Source organism: Neltuma alba, unplaced genomic scaffold (assembly GCF_004799145.2).
Source record: "Neltuma alba isolate B1F8T4 unplaced genomic scaffold, ASM479914v2 tig00012926_pilon, whole genome shotgun sequence".
Classification (NCBI taxonomy): Eukaryota; Viridiplantae; Streptophyta; class Magnoliopsida; order Fabales; family Fabaceae; genus Neltuma; species Neltuma alba.
Window position 1 is genome coordinate 20,497 of NW_021637292.1, and position 24,325 is coordinate 44,821.

Genomic DNA, 24,325 nt, shown 5'->3' on the forward strand with positions numbered 1-24,325 from the left:
TCTAAAACTAAATTTACTTTTAAAATGATAAATAACTAAATATTTGAAATATTATTAACAATGTAAAAAATTAATAACATTAATATTATATAAAAAAATTTAAAAAATAAAAAAAATATAAAAGGGCTTAAAAGGGCCGGCCCGTGGCCCTCCAGGGCCGGCCCTTTTAAGCCCTCGGCCCTCCAGGGCCAGCCCTCCAGGGCTTATGTTTCATTTTAAGAGAAAAATATCAAGCCCGGCCCTCATAATTTCAGGGCCTAAAAGGACCGGCCCGACAGGCTCGGCCCGTTTTCCCGGCTCTAGTACTCACCGCTCAATAACGCGTGTCCTTAGCTACATTCAAACAGTGAATTTTGAGGAATTGCTTAGCAATTTTCCCAAAATTTAAAAGAGCAAATAGGTGATTTAAAAATGGTGGATATTCTAGTCTTAATATATATTCGATCAAGTGATTTTATCAGGTCATCTCGTGCTTATTCCATCCATTAACTTCCTAAAAGGTAAAAAATTTTGGGAATTTAAATTCGAATTAGAGTAAATATGCCAATTTTTACATGCCAAAGACAAGAGGAAGACACATCTCAACAACATAACAATAATAATATTTCCATGTCCAACGTTGTATACAAGAAATAGTAAAATCTAGTAGTATAGTACGTATTAGATAACTAACCCAAAGAAACATAAACTGTTTTAACACTCCGAGTTAATTAACCTTGGGAAACCTTGTTGACCCCTTTAGGATCTTGACCCATTGATACTCCGGAGGGTCTTATATCAGCGCCCGCCGTCGGAACAACCCCTTGGTACTGTGGCGGATGCATCACTCCTCCCGGCGCAGTGTAGTAAAACTGTCTCCCTGCTGAGTTATCGTACGCCACCTGTGCATACGCTGCTGAGTTATCCGGCATCCCAGTCGGGCGAACCACGTTGAATCCATCTGTATAAGCGCCAGGTTTAACAGGCTGAGCCGGTGCCAAGGTTGCCGGAGCCGCTGATGAAAATGGCGCTCGGGGCGCCGCCGACGCGCTGTAAACTGGCTGCTCACGGTAGGCATCAGAAACCATTCGCTGCACTGCGTAGTAACCTTGAGTGGCTGGTGCCGCCTGAGGACGTACCACCGGCGGCGCGTGATAGAAAGTTCCGGGCTGCGGGATAACATAAACCGGCTGGTCTGCTCCTCCAGATCCGTTTGACGCCGTCATAGGCTGAAAACCCTCGCTATGAACTTGCTTTTCCTGCCAATAACCTCCAGCTGGTGGTGCTGTGGCCGGCAAATTCGATGGAGGAGCCTTGTCGGCAAATTTCTGAACATAATAATCTCCAGCTGCATATCCTCCCGCTGAATTGTCCTCGCTTTTTCTCCTATACACAGGTTGATCATGCTCCCCAATTTGCATCCTCTGCAACTGCCGTTGAACTTCAATCGGGTTCACAGAAGGATCCGAACCCATGACCCGTTCAGGGCCACCTCTTGTTTGGTACTCCAGAGGTGGCACCACAGGTCCAGGAACAGGGTCATGAAACTTAACAGCCACAGGCGGTGGCTGCGCTGGCGGTACTCCTTTCTCCAGACCGAAGAGGAAATCGACGTTGCTGCCAGGAACAGGAGCCGGCTTAACCGTATCGGGTGGAGTCGGACCCGGAGCCGTGTTGAGAGCCTCGACGAAGCGGTCCTGATCGGAGGCAAAACTCGATGTCTGGCTAGTATTAGCAGGGAAGAGGAAGAGCCTCATGCGAGCGGGCTTAGCGGAAGCACGGTACAGCCGATCGTACTCGTGCATCATGTGCTCTAGATCGTCGTCGTTGGTGACGGAAATCAGGGCGTCGAGTTCTTCTCCGGGGAGCTGGTACTTAAAGGTGACATCAACGCCGTCGCAGAGGGCAGAGAGCTTGGAAATCATGGTGGAGAACTTGATGTTGAGGTCAACGGCGAGGATCTTGGTCTCGCCGCCGACGTAGGAGAGCTGATTGTCGTGGCTACGAGGCTGGATCTTCCCGCCATAGCTGCACATAAATTTAGCTTTGTAATTGGGCGGCGGCTGCTGATCGTCCCACGGCGGAGGGTTCTCGAATTCAACCTCTCTGGAGCGAGGAGACGACTCGCCTGAGTCAGGGTACGAAGGGTACGCGTAATTCTCCATAGTTATCTGTGCAGATTTGCGGGGCTTTTGGACCAAATTAGCGAGAAAGAGAGAGAGGCCATTCCTCTCGTTGAGTGATGGAGTTATAAGCTTGTCGTGGAAGAGGACACTGCGGGAGATTTTTTTTATTTATTTATTCAAGGTAAACTTTTTTTTCTTATTGCTTTTTTTTTTTAATATATGTACGTATTCAAGGCACTATATACCTCTTCTAATTAAAGTATTATAAATTTTTTAATATAGGATAAGAAATATTACATCCACATCATTATAATTTAATTATTTTTCTTGATTTTTAAAATTATAGTTATAAGTCCTGGTAAAAAAAATATTGTTATAAATTCGTTTTTTGACATAGTATTATTAGTTTATATTTGGTTATTTGATACTAGGAGTTAAAGATATTTAACACAAACTGAATGGTGGCCAGCCGAAAAGCTGCATTTTAAAGTATACAGGAACATATATTAAAATAAAAATAAACAGTGTCATTATAATCATATTGTAATTTTAGCAGATAGCCTTCTATTTTAAAATAAAAATATAGTATTCTGTCTTTATAATTTATCAATTATTTCATTTAATCTATATAATTTACAATTATATATACCCTTGAGTTTTTTTTTTTAATTTTCACATGACATTTGTTATGGTCTGTGTGTAATTATATTATTCATATTTTTATCCCATTTATTAGCTTATTATATATGTGTGTGTATATAGCATTAGAAATAGCATTATATTTTTAAATAACAATTAATTACACTAGTGGAATTTAGTGAAATATTGACTCATTTTCAGTAAGAATGACTGAATTAAAAAAAAAAAAGGTGGAAACTATCAGGATTTACGTATAAGCTTGAAATTGTAAAAGATTGAACTAAAAGCATATTTTTAAAAATTAAGGGGAAAAAACTATGTTTTAGAGATTACTTCTGAAATGGGGCAATAATTTTTTATATTATTTTAGAAACATTATCAATTAAGATATTTTGGGTTGTAGAAGAGCTTGAAGAAACTACACGCTTGCAGTGGGGGTAAATGCGAATTGCAACTTGCAGAAGGTGGGGGTAATGGGTGCTGTTGGGGGACACGTGGCCCAAACAAGAGCGAGAGAGTTGGGAAGCAAACTGATACTGCGGGTGAGAAAAGCACTGCCCGACGGCTAATAGAATAGCTGGACTTTTTTGGTTAGCGGGCGTGAGGAAGGGACCCATTGGTATTGATTGAGAGAGTGAGGGTCCGTGAGAAGGGATAAGAGAGTGACGCGCTTGTGTACGAAAAGGAGGAAGAGTGTGATGAATGTTGACTAAGATCGAGCTACATGAAAAAAAAAAAAAATGAATTGCCAAGTCTAAACCACTATGATTTACCATGGTAAAATCTATCAATATATACTCTTATAAAAATTTTAAGGTTAAATCCACTGCGAATAATCATCGAGGCCTTATAGGCCAACAATACTAACTTAATATAAACTGAAATATCAAAGAAAAAAAAAAAATACTAAATACTAAATTTTCAATTAAGCTTGGTAACAATATTTTATCCGGTGTTAATAATACTAAATTTGTATATAACAATAAATTTTGGTTAAAATTTCTTATCTAACATTTAGTGACTTTCAACTTTTTTTTTTCATTTTCCTAATAACAATATTTTATTTGATGTTGACAACATTAAATTTTTAAATAACAACGAATTTTAGTTAAAATTTCTTATCTAGCATTTAGTAACTTTTTTTTTTGGGGTTATTTTTCTAATATCAAATTGATAAAATAATACTATGATTATAATCTTTTTTGGTCATTTTTCCAATATCAAATTGATAAACTGATACTATGATTATAATCTAGAATCCCTACAAATGATTCTGTTTGGGGGTGTTTGGGAAGTGCTTAAAGAACTTTAAAAAAATATTTTTACATATTTATCTCAATCCTTATAAAATTACTTCTAAATTTTCATCCAATCACTTCTGATCTTTCTCATCAACTTGTCGAGAACGAGGCATTGGCTCGCTGAATTGTAATTGGACTGGCTTCAATTAAACTAATACATAAAAAAAATAGCTTAAGCAATATTTATTCATGTATAACTAATTAGCTCAAGCTTCCATAATTAATTAGAATTGCCAATAAGCCATCAAATATGTAAGAGGGTTTTTTTTTTTGGGTATAAGATACAATTTAAATTAGTCTGATTATTTAATGTATTTTTCATTTTTTTCTCCCACTTATGCTCTCCATAAATAAAGTTGTTTTAGAAAAGTAAATTGTATTTTTTAACATATGTGTTATATTTAACTAATTTTAATTAACCTTTTGAGTTGCATAATTGAGCTATTTGATGCTTATATTTTGAATCAAAGGAAGTATTAAGTACTTTCTTAAAATTAAGAAAATCACTTCAAGTTAATATATGTTAAAATTTTTATAATTTTTCAAAACAATCATTGATCAAATTAAAGACATTCTTTAAGCTACAAGTGCAAGAAATGAGAACATTTTTGAAAAATGTGTCACTAAATAATTCAGTAAGAGATCTTTTTTTTTTTGGCTAAAGCATAAGTATCTTTCTATTGAAAACAATCCTATTCGAGACACTGTCCGGCACCTCTCTCAGTGAAGATTCGAACATTGATTCGTCACGTTATGAGAGACTAACCACTTCTACTATACTTAACTTCTGTTGGTAGTAAGAGATCTTATATAATCATTAATAAACAAAAGGTATAGTACATTGGTGGAAATTGAATGGATGCAAATGTGCTTAGCCCAAGGACAATGGGATGTGATCCATAGGGACGCGAACGGGTTCAACAACTGGGAGTTTTTTTTTTTTTAAAAAAACCAAAAGTAATGCTATTCAACACACGTTGAGATGCTATTTCTCTATTCTCTCTCTGTAGAAATTTGAATATTGATTCAACGTATTAGGTGAGGCTAATCTTTTTACTAGGTTTAGTCCTGATTGGTAACTGGTACTAGATATGCGTGGGGGAAGGGAGCTCGCAATTTTCCAGATTCCTCGTATTAAAGAATTGTGATAGTGCTGACCAAACAAACAAATGTGACAGCGAACCTACAATTGGAGTGCCGCGTTTCTGATAAATTTGATGTAACATGAACCATGTGCGGTGACTATATCCCTCTCCGTTGGATCAATCCAACGGCTCCCATTGAATTGGTCTTTTATGGGTTGTGGCTGGGCTCTCAAATCATTTTAAGGGGTGTTTGGATGGCACCTAATTATAATTTTAAAAATAATTTTACGGTAAAAAAATTTATCTCAATTTATAAAAAATATTTTTTAAATACACTCTTTTCAAATGCCAAACACCCTTTTATTCAGGCATGCCATGAGAGCATAAGATACTGGACCCGACCCACTTCTATTACGAAACAAACAAGTGTAGAGTCATACAAGCCTCATACAAATTTTGAGGAACAAGACACATTTGAAGATAGTTAAAGTCTAGATGAATAGTAAATAAATGGGCAATAAATTTATGACAACTGAGTTTACTTTTATTTAGTTTATTAATAATTATGCTAAGCATGTCTAATAAAAATAATTATTTCTTTAAAATTAATGATTCGTCTATAATTTGGTAGGTTATAAGTATCTTATACGTATTTTTTGAACCTTAAAACATTTAAATTTTTACGTATCTAAAAAAAAAGATTCATTATATCGGCAGCAGAAGGTACAGGATGATTTTGTTGTCTTTACATATCTCAAGATGGACTAGGGAGGCAAGTGGCATGTGTGTTTTCACATTAAATTCAAGAGATTTTTTTTTTGGCCAATAAAATTCAAGAGATTAGGGGGCTTAGACGATTGGTGGGCATTATTCAATCGTACAACTATGATAATGTTGTGGGGTTTACAACTCTAACCTCACAGTAAATGTGAGACATTGCTTCATCGGATGAGAAAGCTGGGGATCTTCCCAAACAGATCATTCATACGCACAATACTCCGGTTTCTGCCATAAGGCGCCTTTATTTATTTTTTTCCTGCCAAGTTATAAGACGCCCTTTAGAATGAACGTGTGACCTTGATAACAAGTCAATAGTAAAATATTAGTTACTTGATAGTTGGGATAGTAGACAGTCATATTCTTATAAGAAGAAAAACAGAAGTTTAAATATTAGAAAACTAACTTATTATGAGGGTTTTAACCTTAACACTTTTCGCTTGATAAAAATTAGTGTTAAGTCTAAAGAGGTTTGACGACACTCTGAGTTACACCAAAAAAAAGAAGTAAAGTATTAATTATATTTTTCTGATATTATTTGTATTTAAAATTTTTCTAGTTTTTATTTTTTTTGCGCTTCCTAATATGTGATTTATGATTTTAAATATCAGCAAATTTGTTTATTTTTTATTTTGAAACATTGTTTAAATGACAAAAAGATCTTTTTAACTTTTAAATAAATTTAAGGGCGAACGAATCTCATAAAAAGAAGCTTGAAATTACTAAATCTGAAATTATGTTTTGTTTTCACTCTTTAATAGGTTTTTTTTATAACACTTGACTTGTGAATAACAACACATTTTTGTGGAAATTTTTTATTTTAAAATTTAGGAATTTTAATTTTTTTGTGAGATTCTCCCTAAATTTAATAGCTTAACGACAATTTTTTTTTCTATTATATAATAATGACTAAATGTAGTATTGAATTTAAAGAGATAAATACGTTTTGCTGGGAAAAAAAGAGAGAGAGATATAAACAAGAGAGACATAAATACTCTTTCCTTGTGCACATAAATGCAGAGTCTAGGAAGTGCACAAAAATATAAATCTCATTGCTTTTGTGAGATTTTTTATCTGCAGGCACCCAAAATTGTAAGCATTTTTGCAAGCAATCCCATCAAAAGTATGAAACCTACCTCGGTAAATTTTAGAGACTTAATTCATATAGAACTTTTCTTGAGCAAAGACTAAGATGATAATTTGTGTCATAGAAAAATAACTGACGACTAAAATATACCTCGTACATTTTATATATTATCTTTGTCTCTCATTTGAAATTCATTACATAATAATTTAAAAACTTTTCAAATATTATACTAATTTTTTGTAGCGTTTAAATCCTCTTAAACGTGCAAAAATATTGAAAGGGTAAAGGAAAAGGTTACACGAAACCTAACTAAAGCTGCAATGTTTATTATGAATATGATTTCTTATAATATTTTTATATTGTAAATTTTAAAAGTGGATTTATTCAATATCCAATTGGAGTGAATGTCAAAGAAAATGTCCTTTCATGATCGGACGACCTCAAGTAGGAGCGGGGGACAGATCTGGGCCCAAAAGAACGAAGAAAACGTGACATTGCTGGGCTAAAAAAAACAAAAAGTCCAAAGAATTGCCACAAGTCAACGGAAGCACTTGCAAATAATTGGACCTTGGAAAGATAATTTCAATGCTGGCAGAGGAAATTGATAAGATCATTTGTACCAAAAACAAATTTGACAAGATGTTTGGGCCTATTTAGGCCCAACAATGTTTAAAAATGAATTAATTAGTAATATTACATACCAAATAATTACTTTTTTTAACAGTAAAAAAAAGAGATAGAACGAAATGGTCACGTGGATTTGGTTATCTTGCATATTCTTGTAGAGTCCTAGTCTCCTAGACGGTCTCTTGGCCTATTTAGCACAGTCAATTAGATTAGACGAAAACAGTTGTTAGGAGAAAATAGGCACACAAGAGCTATCCGATTAAGAGCTTTGTTTTTGCCTGTTTTGTGGAAGGCCCTTTTTTGTTTTGTAAGCTTCTTGACCACCTTCAAATATAAGTTTTCCACCTTTCTCCAATGGAAAGTTAGTTTTCAATGCTTATTTTCATTTATTCACCTCTTCATTTCATTTAGAAAAAATGTTTTGCGGATGGTTATTCTTTTTCCCAATTTTTAATTAAGTATTTATACTTTTTCCTTTTAATTAAATCTTTTAATTAATTTGTTAGTAGCTCTAGTTCTTGTAACTTTGTTTTGTTAGCATTGTCAACTTTGTCAACTATATACATGGGCTAACAGTGTTAGCAGAGCAAAATTAAGAATTTAATGAAAGAAAAAAGTTGTATAGATGTCAAATTAAAAATTGAGGCAAGGCATAAATATCTACAAAATGGTTTTCCCTTTCACGTAAAATTTTATTAAAAATATTTCCAACCCATTTTTTTTTTACCAGAATATTTCCAACCTATTGAATATTAAATTGATGAATAATATGATATTAATGCATGACATGACATCCAACATTATCTTGATTTTGAATTTTTGATTATTCTAATAATTTAGGGGAAAACTATAGGGGAAATGGCAAATAAAGACCCTTGAAAATATAAAATGGCAATTTGGGTACTTCAATTCATAAAATTGCTATCAGAGACCGGGTCCTAGATTGCAATTATGAAATGAAGCCCAAATGACTGACTAAAATGCCCTTCCTTTTCTCTTTCTTCTTCGGCACCCATTTCTTTCTTTTTCCTTCTTCTCTTCCTCTCTCTCTTTGTCCTACTCTCCTCTCTCTCTCTCTCTTATGATATTAGAAACGTAAATTTCTGACTTCCTTTCTCTCTCTCCCCCCTCTTTCCTTCTTCTACTCTCCTTCGACTTCATTCTTCTTCTTCAGAACCGTGACGTTCTTCCATGTTTTTCCCAACCCATTGATTTGCAATGGGAAAAATGAAAACATGTTAACTGTGTAGCTTCCATATTTAATTTTCTGCAAAACATGTAATGCTAATAGCCTAATATAATACTCTTCATATAAAAACTCTCATTCTCCATAATCTCTCTTTATTCTACAATCTCATCTCCTATTGATATACTCGAATTAACAACTATTACCTCCTTTCATTATAAAAAACTGGTTGTTGTCAAAGAATTCTGGAAATTATCATTTACAAAGAGAAATGTAAACTTGTATAAAAATCTTATCAGAAGTGATAAGTTCACTATGATAAATGACAAGCTGAGTATGGTAAATGACAAGTTCTCATAAAGTTTTCATACAATTTCAAATTTCTCCATTAAAATGACTGAATTTCTACATTGATTTACGAAGTGACAAGTTTACTATGGCAAATAACAAGTTGAGTTTGGCAAATGACAAGTCCCAATAAGGTTTTCATACAATTTCAAAAAAAAATGAATGAATTTTCACATTGATTTATGAAGTGACAAGTTTACTATGGCAAATAACAAGTTGAGTATGGCAAATGACAAGTTCCCATGAGATTTTCATACAATTTCAAATTTTTTCGTTAAGATGACTGAATTTTCATATTGACTTACGAACTGACAAGTTTACTATGGCAAATGATAAGTGAGTTTGGCAAATGACAAGTTCCCATCAGGTTTTCACACAATTTCAAATTTCTCTGTCAAAATGATTGAATTTTCACATTGATTTACGAAGAAGTAACAAGTTTACTATGACAAATGACAAATTGAGTATAGCAAATAACAAGTTCCCATAAGGTTTCATACAATTTCAAATTTCTCTGTTGAAATTAAAATTTGCAGATTTCTGACAGCAACTACTTCTGATAAGCAGTAAATGACAAGTTTAGTAAGATTAATGACAAGTTCAGTGAGTTGAACCCCTTGTACAAGGAAACTAATTACGAGCTATACCTCATGCAATCTTGAGTCTTACATTCCATCATAAAGTTGACTTCCCTTCCTCATTCACATGCAATGAATCATCCAAGCTTTCATTCTTTAAGGAGGAGTAGATTATGAACTTGTCACCATCAAATTGAAATGTATTTCCTAATCTAACCATAGTCCTCAAAGAATTTCTTGACACCTTGTTCCATTTGGAAGAATTGTCCTGTACGCAAGACAAAATCCAATATGATCTTGGTATGTTTTCTGGGGATGTACACAAAAAAAAGTTCAAACTATATATAAAAAGACACATACACATTAAAATAGCCTTTGACTTTCTCCATGAAACTGATAAATTGACTAATGAAAGTTAATCATGAATTTCCATTTCTTGATTTCCTCCATAACTACCTGACTCACAAAGACAATACCAAAGACAAAGTAAAGAAAGAAGGAGGAATTCAAAATGAGTGTAAGCAAGGATAAGGTATAAGTATCTTCAAGTTTTTGGTATAGTTTTCATAAGTTATGGTAAGATAATTATTAGATATGTATAAAGCCCTGTTTTAGACAGTAGAAAAACATAATGAATTGATAATGTTCTGATATATCCAAGGTGATAAAAGATGAATCAAATAATGTTGCAGATTTGGTACTTAGTTCAAGCAGGGGCAAAATATCACACTCTGTAAGCATTACACATAATCTTAAACAAGCATAAAACAATGCTCCAACATGCTTTGCTACACTGTTCCTTCTCTCTCCGAGACAAGGAATAATAATTTCAAAGTAGATTTTCTATTCAAAATCCAACAAACCATCGCAATATTATTTTGTTACACGAGAGATAATAGTACAAGCTGAAAGTTTACCAAATATTCTAAGGTACAGATCCTTCTTCGCTGCACCAGGTTTGTGGCTATGGAAGGTGGAAATGGAGATAGGGTTTTGAGCTATGGTGGAAGAATCAGAACATAGCAACGCCTTTCTCTCCCTCTAAATTCTGAAGTGAGAGACGTGGTTGAGGTGAGGACTAGAGTGCAATGCTTTGATCTTGATTCAGCAGCAGCAAAGAGAAGGACAAAGAGAGAGAGAGCAAGAGAAGAAAGAAAAAGAGGGAGGGGATGAGACGGAAGGAAGAGAAAGGGAATGGCATTTTTGACTTTTCTCCTACATTTCATAATTGCAATTTAGGACCCGATCTCTGATAGCTATTTTGTGAATTGAAGTACCCAAATTGCCATTTTATATTTTCGAAGGTCTTTATTTGCCATTTTCCCAAAACTATATGTCAGTCAAACATTGTCGAAGGGAGGAAAATGATGCAACCAATTGTATAGTACTACCTCTTCTGGTTTTTAATATAATACCTCATTTAATTTTTATTTTCATTCTAAATATAAAACTCTAATCCACTTTATTTTTTATATTTATCTATTTTTTAAGGGTAATTTTTTTAATAGTAATAGTTCTAACTAATATACTTGATTAGTAAGAATATTTTAAGAAATACTATACATATTTATTATAAATAACTAATTTAACTTATTTTTTTAATGTACTTAAATTAATCAATTAGTTTTTATATTTAGTACCGGAGACCTGAAAGGTTACCTTCACTGATGACCTGAAGCTAACCTAGGTAATACGGACGTAGGAGAGTGTGGATAAAACCTATAAAATCAAAAGGTTGAATAAGAAGACGACGACAATTGGCTCTTATTTTTTGTGTCATCCTTGTCCCTTGCCGTGGAATTCTTGCGGTTCGGGCCGGCTGTTGGATTGCAAATGCTACTATTTCAGGGCTTTATATAAATGCCGCAATTATAGAAGGACGGAGATCTTAATCATATTAATTAACGCCTGGTATTCATGATATATAAAATTTTGACTTTTATTTTTTTAAAAATCAGGATGGAGGGCATAAAACACTTTAGATTTATAATTAAGAAAATGACTCAAATGGGTAATTAAATTTGAGTCTATCTTTGAAAGTGATGAATTCTGGGTTGGCCTTTTGCCTAACTTGTTAAGCTGTGAGTTATATCAACCCACACCACCTGATCTAATAGTTGTGGTGGGTCAATGTATAATTCATGAGTTCTGAGCTCAATCCCATACGACCCTTCGCTAGGAGGATCTGCACCTAAATTAAAAAAAAAAAAACTACATCCAGTTTTTAATATAGAAATTAGTTAAAAATTTAATTTAGTTCTAAATATAAGATATCAAGTCTATATTAATAATTTATTTTTTAAAGTATTCCTATTAATTATATATATTAAACGAATTTTCATTTAAGAGTAATCAAGATTAAAACGATATTTTAAAAAAATTAAGTTAAAAATAACTAGCTTTTTTAATATACCTAAATTAGTTAAGTAGTTTTTATATTAAGGATCATGTAATATTTAGGTTGTGTGACAATCAAGAGTGTAGGAGTTTAATTAGAAAAATTCCTACCTTTTTTTGACCAGGAGACACTTTTCCTATCTTCCAAGCGACAGCCAATCGATTTCATGTTGTACATTTATGCTGATTGTTAAAAATAAAATCTATGACATGTATTTGTTTTTTTAAAATATATCTTAATTGATTGTTGAAGTATCTTTATTAATTTAAACATACAAAATATATGTTCAAAACAAGAAAAATTTACTCATGAATCCCAATAAAAAATTAAATGCCAAAAGATCCCCCAGAAATTTTTAAAATAAGTTAGACTTATAAGTATAAAATTTTGACTTTTAAGCGGAGTTTGTTAAATTTGATTTGTAAATCACGCAACTTGAATTGAAAACCTATAAACATAACTTGTAAATATGAACTTTTTGGTACCTATCTGTATCTAATTTTCTTACTTGAGACTCATATAATTTTTAATAAAAGCAGAAAATTATTGTATTTTTATTAACTTAGATTAAAATGGAATGGACTTTTCCAAGCAAATTTCCTCAGAATAAATTTTTTTAGTTGATTTAAATATCATATTTGTTGTCTTAAAACAATTATGATTTCTTTTCACAAAAAATATCATTTGCGATGATTCATAAGAAATAAATAAAAAAAATTCCAAAATAAATTTTCTAGAGTAATCTAAAAATTACGGACGAGCCCAATTTTGAGTAACTATTTTTAAAATAATCTTCTATATGTTTCATAAAATTAGTTGTTTTTTTCTTTTCCAAACGTCGTTCAATTACTCCTCAACTGTATTTTTGCCTCTTTCATTTGGGCACATCGTCGAATATGAAATGTGCACTTTTTCTACGTGAGAGATCGTTGGGCTCCGATCCAGAGCGAGCTTAGGTAATAAAGTGCCGCCAACTACCAATATGCGTCTCTCCGCGGTTATTTTTAATGAATACGAAATCGAATGAGCTGTTTGTTGATTTTATCTGAGAAGAGTGATGATTTGGCTTGCCTATAAATGGAAATGAAATCTCGATTATCTCTTCTTCTACACTTAGATTTCAACGAATGCTTCCTTCTTAGCAACCACCTCCCTTGACCAATTCACTTTGCTCTCTAGTCTCTCTCTTCTTCTTTCATCGCTAATTCTCAGAGACGAAGGCATTCCCTTCCAGGTTAGTCTTCGCAGCAATGGTGTTTGATTGTCCGTGACAGTCTGTCTTATCGGAATTTGAATTTCTTAGTTTTTGTCACTGTTATTACTGAATGTCGCGAACTCAAAGTTAGTTCAATTTTCTATTTGTTTTTTTTTTCATTTGTGATATAGGAGTATTTGTTTTCTTCTTGTGCGCCCTCTGTGTTCGTTGAATTGTCTGTCGTCTGAGCTTGTTTTCAAGTTTCACAGTGGAAAATTCTTTCGCAGCTCTTGCCGAGCTGTAAATTATTTTAGTAGTTTTTTTTTTCTTTTTAAATTCGCGCTGTTTTTGAAATAATTACTCTCAGTGACGTGATTGTAATTTTGTACTCTACGTTGTCGTTGCTCGATGGAATATTTCTCTCTGTTTCTTATCGATGATGCAAAGATCATATTTCAGATACAACTTCTTCACGTGTTGAGTGCTTGTGCAGTTGTGCTTCTTCAGCTGAAAATGGGGCAAAGGCGTGTTATGGTGCCAGTGGAACAGGTTGACTTATCCACAGTCAAATATGAACAAGAGAGCATCCAAGGTCATTGAATCTCGTGTTCTATTGAATTTACGATTTAGTTCAACGATAATATGATGTGAAGGAAGAGCTGATGAATTGGATATTCTGCTCATACTCGTTAGCATTTTGTTTGTTTGTTTTGCAGCTCCACACTTGACTGGATTCCTGTTTAGGTTCTTTGTTCGGGTGGTTGAAACACCACTGATAGGGCCTTCGATAATATCTATATTGAAGAAGTCGAATAAGATCGATGAGGTTGTTTTTTTTTTTGTGGCTCCAAATAGGTGTTCCATGTTCATGCTTTTCATTTGCTGGGTTTAAACTTTGAAGTTTCACCAAGGGGACTACGGTTTATGAGTAAAGTGAGCATGACAGTTTCGAAGAGTATTGACTAAATGTTTTGCTTATTTGTAATCAATAGCTGTTGCGCAACACTGTGATACCGGAAGAACCCATGTTCAAACCTGAATATCCACCTCAAGGTAGCTTCTTCTGCATGTTTGTAATTGATGTTAATTCGCAGAGCATATAGGAAATCAGTTTCATTTTCCTTTCATTATGTAGCTTCATAGTTTTTGAGAGAACTATATACCGATGGCAAATCAGAGAAAAGTGCCACGAATAACTTCTTCAAATCATTTGCATTGGATTGGAGAGGTATGTTTTATACCTTCATCTAATACTATGACCTAATTTCAGAAAAGGAGCCTGGTGTTGTCATTCTTGATGAAGATGGGAGACCTGAAGATCGAGTTGAAGCTGCCTTGAATTGTCTTCCGCATTATGACCCTGCTGCATGCTGGGGGAGTTCCTCTTTGCCCTTTCGGTACTGGAAAATACGTGATTATGCTTATGCATATCGATCAGGAAAAGTAACGCCATCTATGGTTAGTAGCATTCACTTGCTGAGAACTTCATTTTTATTTTATTCATTTATAACTATATGGCAAAAAAAAAAAAAAAAAAATTCTGCTTTGGATATATAGGTTGCGGAGAACATCATTTCGGTTATAGAGGAAATCAGTGCTAAGAAACCCCGGGAACCACTACTGATCTCTTTTGATGCTGAGGAAGTCAGGAGACAGGCATCTGCATCTACCCACAGATTTGAAGCAGGTATTACTATTTGGTTCTGATACAGATGATGTTGCAGTAGTATCCTTTAAGCATGATCATGTTGACATATGATGGAATCAATAATGCGATCACCTAACTCACCTCTTCGACCTTTATCTGATTGCATAGGAAATCCATTATCTATTTTGGATGGAATTTTCATGGCCATTAAGGATGACATAGATTGCTACCCCCATCCATCTAAGGGTAAGTTAATATTTCTTCTAGTGAATAATTATTATAAAAAATATTAATATTATTTCATGGTGTTGATAGGTGCTACTACATGGATGCATGAAGTTCGCTCTGTTAAGACGGATGCCGTTTGTGTTTCAAGGCTTCGTGGCTGTGGTGTCATATTTGTGGGGAAGGCAAATATGCATGAGTTGGGCATGGGAACGACAGGGAATAATCCTAATTATGGGTGAGACTTTATCTAAGGTGATTTATGATTAGCTTAAGTATGTATGCCATCTCAACATCAAAATTTGATCTTTTACCATGACGAAAACTCAGATTACTCTAGGGACTGTAGAAAAACTCAGATAACTCTAGAGACTGTTCAGTCTAATTCTTGCAAATTTATGACAAAGTCTTGAAATGTCTCTGCTAGCATTATTTGAAATGCAATTGGCATCTCGGCGTAACTCAATCATTCTTCTGCTCGATCAGGCAAAGAAGTAATTAAGTTAAGATGCCAAATGCTTGAGTTCTGTTATTCTTTTGTTCCATTAGGAGTTGGAGAATAAAATGCATGTATAATGTAACTGATCACCTAGATAAATAGAAGTTATAATTTTTTCCAATTAAAAATTTGATGGTGGCTAAGCTTAAATTAGTGTAGGATTTTCTGTTTATCTTGTGAAAATTACATTTTCCATAATTGCCAGCTTTAAGGAAATTGTGTTTTATACGTTCCCTAGGCATCATGTTCACTCTCCTCACTGTCAAATACATCAATGCTTTATACTAGAAAAGGTACAAAATACAAGATGGCAAAGAAAATAAATCAAAGGTATCAATGACTTTAATTCTAATTTTAATGTTAGTTATTAGTAATTTTCTCATTTTGTATATTTGTAACAACAATAATAACAAGCTTTATCCCACTAAGTGTGTTCGGCTACATGGATCACACAATGGCATTGTGGTGTTTGGTCTACTCATAGTTTCATCTTCTTCTTAAAAGATTTAATCATGATGGTTTGTCTTTCAATTCAATTTTCTCGAAGTGCAGAACTACAAGAAATCCTCATGCACCTGATAGGTACACTGGTGGATCTTCTTCAGGTCCTGCTGCAATTGTAGCTTCTGGACTATGTTCTGCAGCCCTGGGAACTGATGGTGGAGGTTGTGGAAATACAGCATGTGAAATTGAATTTTTTTTTTTTTAATCCCCATTTTTCCATGTGCTGATTTTAATGTTTGGAAATGGATGAGAAAGGCAGGTTCAGTCCGCATTCCTTCTTCCCTTTGTGGTGTAGTGGGGTTAAAGACAACATATGGACGTACAGACATGAAAGGGTAATTTCTGACCCCATGTGATGGATCATATGACATCATTTTCCAATATGAAAGGTTTATGGTTTAATAATACATTTTAATCCATAGTAAGGACTATTAAAATCTTTAATTTTATTTAGGAATGTGGGTGAAAATACTTGTTTGGACTATGATACTCAATAAATTAGCATGAATAATCTTCTGGAGACAATTGGGTTTTAAAAAGCTATTTCTCGGATGTGTTATGAGATTTTGGAGGTCAGAAATAAACAATCTTGTTATACACTGTGAAGTTGTCTCAGTTGTGGAATAGACTTGTTGGCAATTTTATTAAGCAAGAAGTTTGTCCAGCGTTCTTAGATAACTTTTTTATCAGGTTTGGAGGTTATGGTAGCAATAAGAAATGTAAGAGTAAGATCTTTGAAGATTTGATGTTTATGCAGGCTTGTGGGGTTTATGGACAGAACAAAATTCAGGAAATTTTAGTAAGAGGTTTCTCCCATTGCTCTGTTAATGGAATAGAGTAGTCTATTTTTCTGAACTTCTCTGGGTTTGAGGTCATGATTTATTTGAGGGGATCCTCTGGATTGGAGAGCTCCGGTGTTTATCTCTGCTTTTTTTCCCCTTGTATATTTGTTATAGAAGGATGATTTTCTCCCATTGCACATGCTACTCTTTCATTTGATAAAATGTTTCTTATCGCTAAGAATATTTTCTTACATCCCATAAAAATAGAGAAGATTTTCTTGCAGAATATTTATATCTCTTGTGACTTTTGGTCATAGAGGGGAATGAGATGTGGTACTGGTGTACTGATGTGCTTCAATATAGTATCTGATCGATCCATGTAGAGTATATAGCAGAAAGAAGAAAGAGAAAAAAGAAGAAAAAAAGGTCGGGGGAAGTGAGAGGAATGATAAGGTCTCACACCATGAGATGTTCCTCGCATAATTAACTTCACATGGTACACGGTTATGAGGGAGGAATAGAAAAGACAGAGAAATGCTATTAACTGGGTTTAAGAGCTAGAAGGTAGAGTGAAAGGTGAAGGAACAAATTATTTCGCTTGAGAGTCTCTACCCTCTCGAATGCAGAAAATTTTGTTTTTCTTTCTACTTTTGTTTTGTATCTATGTAAACGTCCAGGACTGTCAAAATCATTTATTTCTTGCTGTTAAATAGAAATTGCATCTCATTATACATAGAATGAGAATTCCCCGAAGTTTCCTCTGTCTCTAAGAACTAATAAAATATTATTATGGAAGGCTGTAATTTGTGACTATATTTGAAATTTCAACTCTTCTTGCAGGTCATTATGTGATTCCGGGACTGTGGAAATTATTGGACCCATTGCTTCAACAGTTGAGGATGTCATGCTAGTGTGCGTAATTCATATTTCTGTCTCTCTGTCTTTTGACGATCTCTTCATTTGACTTGATGGCTTCTGGTTTGCATTACTTGAAATCAAGCTAATTTTCCTCTTTCCTCTATTTATGTTAAAATTTTTTGTATAATTTCCCTCACTTTCCATAAATTATTTTGCTGCTATCCTTTTTAGCACCCAAAACATCCAAGAAATGGTACGGTTCATAAATTTGCAAAATTTTCTTAGTAACATAACATGTACATGCAAATATACTTTGAAAGCTGCATGCATACATATCTATTTTCTAGATTTTCTATATCATTAATGACTTCTGCACGTGGTAAGTAGATTTTTTTCTCCAATCTAAGGATCAAATGAGTTAGCTGACCAAAGTGTGATGCCCTTTTCTTGTTTTCCATTATGAACACTTCAATGATATCAAGACTAGAGTTTATGCATATGTCACTCCAATTGTTTGGTACAGCATCTCAATTGTTTTTGTGAAGAACCAAAATCCTGATCATGATGTCATCCTATTTTAACATTATATGCCTAACCCTGGAGTTCTTGCTCAGTCCAAAAAAAAAAAAAGAAAAAGGCCTGGAGCTCTTGCATGTAGATAATTTTTACTTTATTAATAATCATTGATCAGGTATGCAGCAATGTTGGGTTCATCACTTGCGACCAAAATCAGGATGAGACCGGTAATTAATCTTTAAACCTTTGATTTACGTTCTTAAAAAATAAGTATAGAAGACTGAGATTTAACATGGAACTTCAAATTGTAGATTTCATAGGGTTTAAGTACATGACAGTAAATTAAACAGCCCAAAAGCTAGCTTAAGTCTATGTGGAGCCATATATTCTTGGTATAGAAGTGGAGAGTGGGAAGGAGACACTTTTTAAAAGACATATATTGGCTAGTGTTTGCAATCCAACAAAGGACATAACGGTTTTCATGTGAAAACTATCCTGGTCAACGAGAAATGTGATCATGTATTAGAAGTTAAAATTATAGCAAAGCTGTTCTTGTCATTTTCTATTTGATATCAAGCTGTGCAATATTTTTTCTGTAATGATTATTTGTTTTTCGTTTTTTGTTTGTTTTGGAAGTCACCACCGTGTTTGCCAAACTTGTTATCCTATGATGATTCGAATACTTTGGGATCATTGCGACTAGGAAAGTACACTCCGGTAATCACCTGATCCTTTAAGAATTGATTGTATTTCTGATATAATATGATATATTTTCTTGAAAATAATATTTTTTAATTCCTGCGCAGTGGTTTAATGATGTGCATTCAACAGAAATCTCTGATAAGTGTGAGGATGCTCTTAATCTGCTATCAAAATACCATGGTTGTGAAGTAAGTTTATGGCCAGTATCATATGATTGTATTAAAATTTATTTTCTTGTTGAAAAGAGAGAGCAAGTTTTAGGTTTAGCATGAAAGAGTCAAACAATGCTGAATTCTGTTTTTATCTTCTCACCTATGAAGACAATAGAGATTGTTGTACCAGAGCTTCATGAGATGCGCACTGCCCATGTTGTTTCCATTGGCTCTGAGTGCATAGCATCACTAAACCCTGATTGTCTGGACGGGTATGTTTTTGGGTATTTTGAAGCTTAAAGCTAGTAATCTTATATTTTCTCTGATTGTAACAAGGCATTATGGCTTATTTGTTGTTTGGATGAATCTTCTCATTTGTTGTTGAAAGCACTCAAAACTGGAAACTCTCAATATCTAGCCATGCGCACGCGCGCGCATATCATGTTCATTTTAATTTTTCTGTTGTAGGAAAGGTACAAAGCTGACATATGATACCCGTACAAGTGTCGCGCTTTTCCGATCATTTACAGCAGGAGACTATGTTGCAGCCCAGTGTCTCAGGTGATGCGAGAGAGATATTTATGAAGCTTCAACTTCAAATTATGCATCACTTTTCAATGATATGGAAAAATCATGTGCTGCCACTGTTAGAAGTATTTCTCACGTAGATTCTTTAATATAATTTAAACTATGTAGCTTCTAATCCTCTTTTCCATTTCAGACGAAGGCTCATGTATTACCATATGGAGATTTTCAAGAAAGTGGATGTTATTGTGACTCCAACAACAGGGTATGTACATATAACAAACAATTGTGATAGAAGTACAATCTATTGTGATGGACCTTCAACTTGCTACGAAATTGAGTTGAATCAATTTAGCATTCATGTGTTCTTTTACTTTCTAACGGCAATTTGGAACATACCGCCTTGGTCCTTCTTCTCCCTGCAAAGAGAACTGGGTTCTCTAATTGTTCACCTCTTATGGAGCTCATGCCATCATGTATTATGTAACAAGGAATGACACTTAAAATAACTTATAACATTAACAGTTAAGAACTTTAATAGCTAAAATCTTTTCTGAAGACTAAAAATAAATTCTCATTATTTCTTAAAGTTACAACTGATACTCTCTAAAATTTTAACCTAATATCCTTGACGTTGCAAGGTGCTTTGGATTTTTGACTACTACTGGATGAAAATACTTTGTAACATTGGAAAAATTAGGTTGTAATTTTAGAGGGTATGAGTCGAAATTTCAAGAAGCACCGATAGTAACTAATTTCTATTATTTTTGAGAGACATTCTAATTATTAAGGTCTTTTACTACAATATTGAATTGTAAGTGACCCCCTTATAGAATTTACGATTACAACTGAAGAAGGCATAGGCAGCGTTGTGGGGCTCTGGAAATTGAGTATCATTGTTACGAAGAATCATAAATACTTACTGACCAAATCAAACTTCTAATTATTTTTGGGATTAAGGCTTAGTTTTTTTGTTGATGCTGGAATTATATATCCTCCAGAAACAGAAACTAAATTACTTTTTATTTTCCTGACAGCATGACGGCACCTAAAATACCACCTAGTGCTCTCAAAAGTGGCGAGACAGATATTCCAGTTACAGGTGATTTTATATTCGGCTTCAGTGCTGCATCTAATTATTCTTGCCTCTAGCCACATGTTCATTCGAGGATTGGCTTTCAGGTTATCTTATGCGTTTTGTCATCACTGCAAATCTTCTTGGGTTCCCTGCAATTACTATACCTGTGAGTGAGAGTGAAGTGAATTACTAAAAGAGACTATTTCTTCTTCACTGTTTATTCTTTTGGTGTAAAAAGTATATGATTATTGCTTATATTCTGTAATTCTGTTTCCCCTCTTTATTTAACGTGTTCAATGTTTAGATTGGTTACGATAAAGAAGGACTTCCAATAGGTTTGCAACTAATAGGTCGACCATGGGGGGAAGCAACAATTCTGCGTCTAGCTTCTGCCGTCGAGGTACGTACTCTGTTATGCATAACATGATATGGTGCTAATGGGGTCACGAATAATTTCATGGCGAGCCCGACTTTTAATGTTAAGCTTTTTATCATTAAAGATATTGAGATGAGATTCTGACCTTACTGTAAGGGGGAAATAATACTTAAGGGACTGCAACTCATAACGTTAACTGTTAGAATCGTAAAAATTAAAATTTTTTCGAAGACCGGAGAAACAAGTTACAATTAGTGCTTCTTAAATCTACCATTCATACTCTAAACATGTCATAACATTAATAATCATCAACTGTCATTTTCTATAAGTGCTAATAGCAGCTTATTTCTATGACATTTTGAGAGGATTTTACTTTTAAAATTTGGCACTGTCAATAGTATAACTTGAGTCCTCAAGTATCATTTTTAGTAGTATAGAGATCAGTGTGAGAATCTCAATATATGTAGTTGGGAAAAAAGCTCAATTTCTTGGCCACCGCGTAGTTTCCCGTTGCGTGCAATATAGGTCAATCTGTTTCTCTGTTTAATGCGCACAGAAACTCTGCGGGGAGATGAAGAAGAAACCTGTACAATACTATGATGTTCTGAGAGCAAACTGAAGCTGCGTTTATCAAAGCTAAAGCTTCTGCAGTCTCCGTTATTTGTGAGTTATTATATGCACAGTATGTTTGATTCTCTGGACATCTCATTTCTTCGGATGATACTCTTGATTGCATGAACATTATTCCCAGGAAATATGTTCTGCAGGTAGTAATTGTAATAATTTCAAGACAAAACATGGATCTTGACATATCCGAAGGAAAAAAAAAAAAAAATCATATTCTTCCTGGGTACTGTTAAATATGCTTCAATAATTGTTCTGTGCTTCATACAGTTATCAATTCAGTGTCTCATTGGTATAAGTAGAAAGATAGGTACCTGGTGCATGTGATAATACATAAGTTGATAGGAGTATCATGGAGACTTGGTCAGTTCTCCACACGGGTAGCTAAGTGGAATGAGATACTATATCCATATCCAAAAGCTAGCTTACAAGGTAAGAGAACTAGCCCCTTTACCTATCAAGCATCTCATAGACTCGTACTAAATGAGATTTAAGCATTTAGCATTCCATGCTTGAAATATTACTCAATGTGGGAGTTAGTGTCTCATATTTGAGCTAAGTCCCCATTGGAGTATCTTTTGCTTTGATTGTTAATTGTGTTTAGAAAGTTTCTCCCTCCGATTCTAAATACCTAAGTTAGATAATTAATTTATAGATTTCAAAAAAAATAGTTAAGTTAGTTATTTGTAATAAATGTGTTGATTTTCCTAAATTACCCTTTTTAATCATTATTCATATTGATAGAAATTTCCTTTAATATATGCTATTAATAAAGAGTTTGGGAAGAAATTTATAGATTTGGGAGATAAAGTGGATGATGTTTTTATATGTAGGATCACCAATTAACTCTTATATTTAGGATTGGAGGGAGTAATAAAAACAATGATAAAATGAAAAAGAAATTGTCCTTAACTTAGAGAGTTGTTTAATTTATTCCTTTTTTTAAGTTGATTATATCTTCTTTAAAATTGACTAATGACACTAAACTCTCATAAATTGTTACCCATTTGATACTTTTTTTTGGGGTCTAAAGTCCCGCTTCGTGTAGACAGGAAAAAGTAGTTAACAAAGAAAAAAATTATCTTAATTGATTAAATAAATATTTTTTTTCTGTTGCTAAATGTTATTTCGATGTCTTTAAAGGGTAAATACTTTTGTTAGTTAGCTTACAAGTAAAAGATTAAGATGACGGAAGAATTATGTGGTACAAAATTATGAGGCATAACAAGGTTTGAAGCTAAATATCTCTATTAAGCCAGCTTAGTGATGTCTTTTAGAAAAGAAATGTTCGGCTGAAGCATCTAGGTGGCATCTAAAATCAATTTAATTATTAGATAAACTTGATATGTTTAAATTTTGAAATGACAAATATTTACAATTGAAAATAATTTAATTGGTGTTGTATTTTTTTCTTTCCCGGTTTTAAGTCATGCTTTCGACTTACCAATTGAAGCATTGAGAATATTTACATTCCAATTTACGTGTAATATAAAATTGAATTTGAAAAAACATTACTCCCTCCGTTCCTTATTATAAGAGACGAATAACCGAATTACGTTGATAAAAAAAGCAGTTAAAATTAGTTAAGAACAATCAATGTGTAAAAAATATAATTTTTTTCCCAAAAATGCCCTCATTAATAAGGAGAGAGAGTATGAGAGAGAACAATTAAATTATTGAAAGAAAGAGAAGTGAGAGGGAGAGAGTGTGTGAATTTGAGACAATAAATATGGGTAAAATAGGAAATCAACACAAAAAAATAGAGACAACTTTTAAAGTGTCTCTTATATATAGGAATATGCCATAAACACCAAATGTCTCTTATAATAAGAAACGAAGGGAGTAATAAATAAAGTCTTGGGTATGAAATTAATTTAAAATTTTTAGACTTAATTTTATAAAATTCAGGGGGCTAGTGTCTAACACCACACACGGGGTAAGAAATTCAGTCCCCATCATTATGTGTCTAAAAAATTGTGTTACGGATCTAGTTTATACGTTAAATTAAATTAAATCAGAAATTAAATCTTATACTAAAAATTGAGGGTAGTACTTCGCATTAAATCCAATAAATATATGCAACTTATGGCTTAAAAATGTGCTCCATCTGCCAATTATCTGTTTACAAAATTTATGAAAATTAATTGATGTATTTAAAAGGGAAAGTCAAGGGAAAATTCCTCATTAAAAATTTTATCCATAAATAAAATTTGTAGGGCATCAGTACTCTCGCTGTATAAAATCTTATTAAATCCTTCCAACCAATAAAATTCTTGACTGGAAGACTTTGAAAAAAAAACTTTTCCTAAATTACTTCATCTTTTTAATAAATTCAATTTAAAAAATTAAAAAAATGGTGTTAAAAACTTTTAATTGAATTTTATTATTCTTTTATGCTACATTTTCTTATTACTAAAATTTTAAAATCCTATTTCTCCAATTTTTTAAATTGAGCTCATTAAAATTTTTTCTTCTTTCCCCTCTCCTCCATTTCCCTCCTCCCAAATATA

General features: G+C 33.5%; 2 protein-coding genes across 2 annotated transcripts; one reads left to right on the forward strand and one right to left on the reverse strand.

Moving 5' to 3' along the window:
• Nucleotides 1-508: 508 nt before the first annotated feature.
• LOC114732705 (class E vacuolar protein-sorting machinery protein hse1-like) lies at nucleotides 509-8,674 on the reverse strand. The gene is made up of 2 exons (XM_028920043.1): nucleotides 8,662-8,674; nucleotides 509-2,168 (listed from the first exon to the last, which is right to left on the reverse strand). The coding sequence occupies exon 2, from the start codon at nucleotides 2,142-2,144 to the stop codon at nucleotides 711-713; it is 1,434 nt and encodes a 477-aa protein (XP_028775876.1). The 5' UTR covers nucleotides 2,145-2,168; nucleotides 8,662-8,674; the 3' UTR covers nucleotides 509-710.
• A 4,398-nt stretch (nucleotides 8,675-13,072) lies between these two features.
• On the forward strand, nucleotides 13,073-22,092 carry LOC114732702 (fatty acid amide hydrolase). The gene is made up of 21 exons (XM_028920041.1): nucleotides 13,073-13,365; nucleotides 13,820-13,918; nucleotides 14,043-14,152; nucleotides 14,319-14,379; nucleotides 14,597-14,784; nucleotides 14,884-15,013; nucleotides 15,143-15,220; nucleotides 15,290-15,437; nucleotides 16,251-16,363; nucleotides 16,462-16,537; nucleotides 17,825-17,896; nucleotides 18,534-18,585; nucleotides 18,995-19,075; nucleotides 19,165-19,248; nucleotides 19,381-19,484; nucleotides 19,681-19,773; nucleotides 19,934-20,002; nucleotides 20,775-20,839; nucleotides 20,920-20,981; nucleotides 21,120-21,215; nucleotides 21,748-22,092. Exons 2-21 carry the CDS (start codon nucleotides 13,840-13,842, stop codon nucleotides 21,808-21,810), a joined length of 1,824 nt encoding a protein of 607 aa, XP_028775874.1. The 5' UTR covers nucleotides 13,073-13,365; nucleotides 13,820-13,839; the 3' UTR covers nucleotides 21,811-22,092.
• Nucleotides 22,093-24,325: the final 2,233 nt, after the last annotated feature.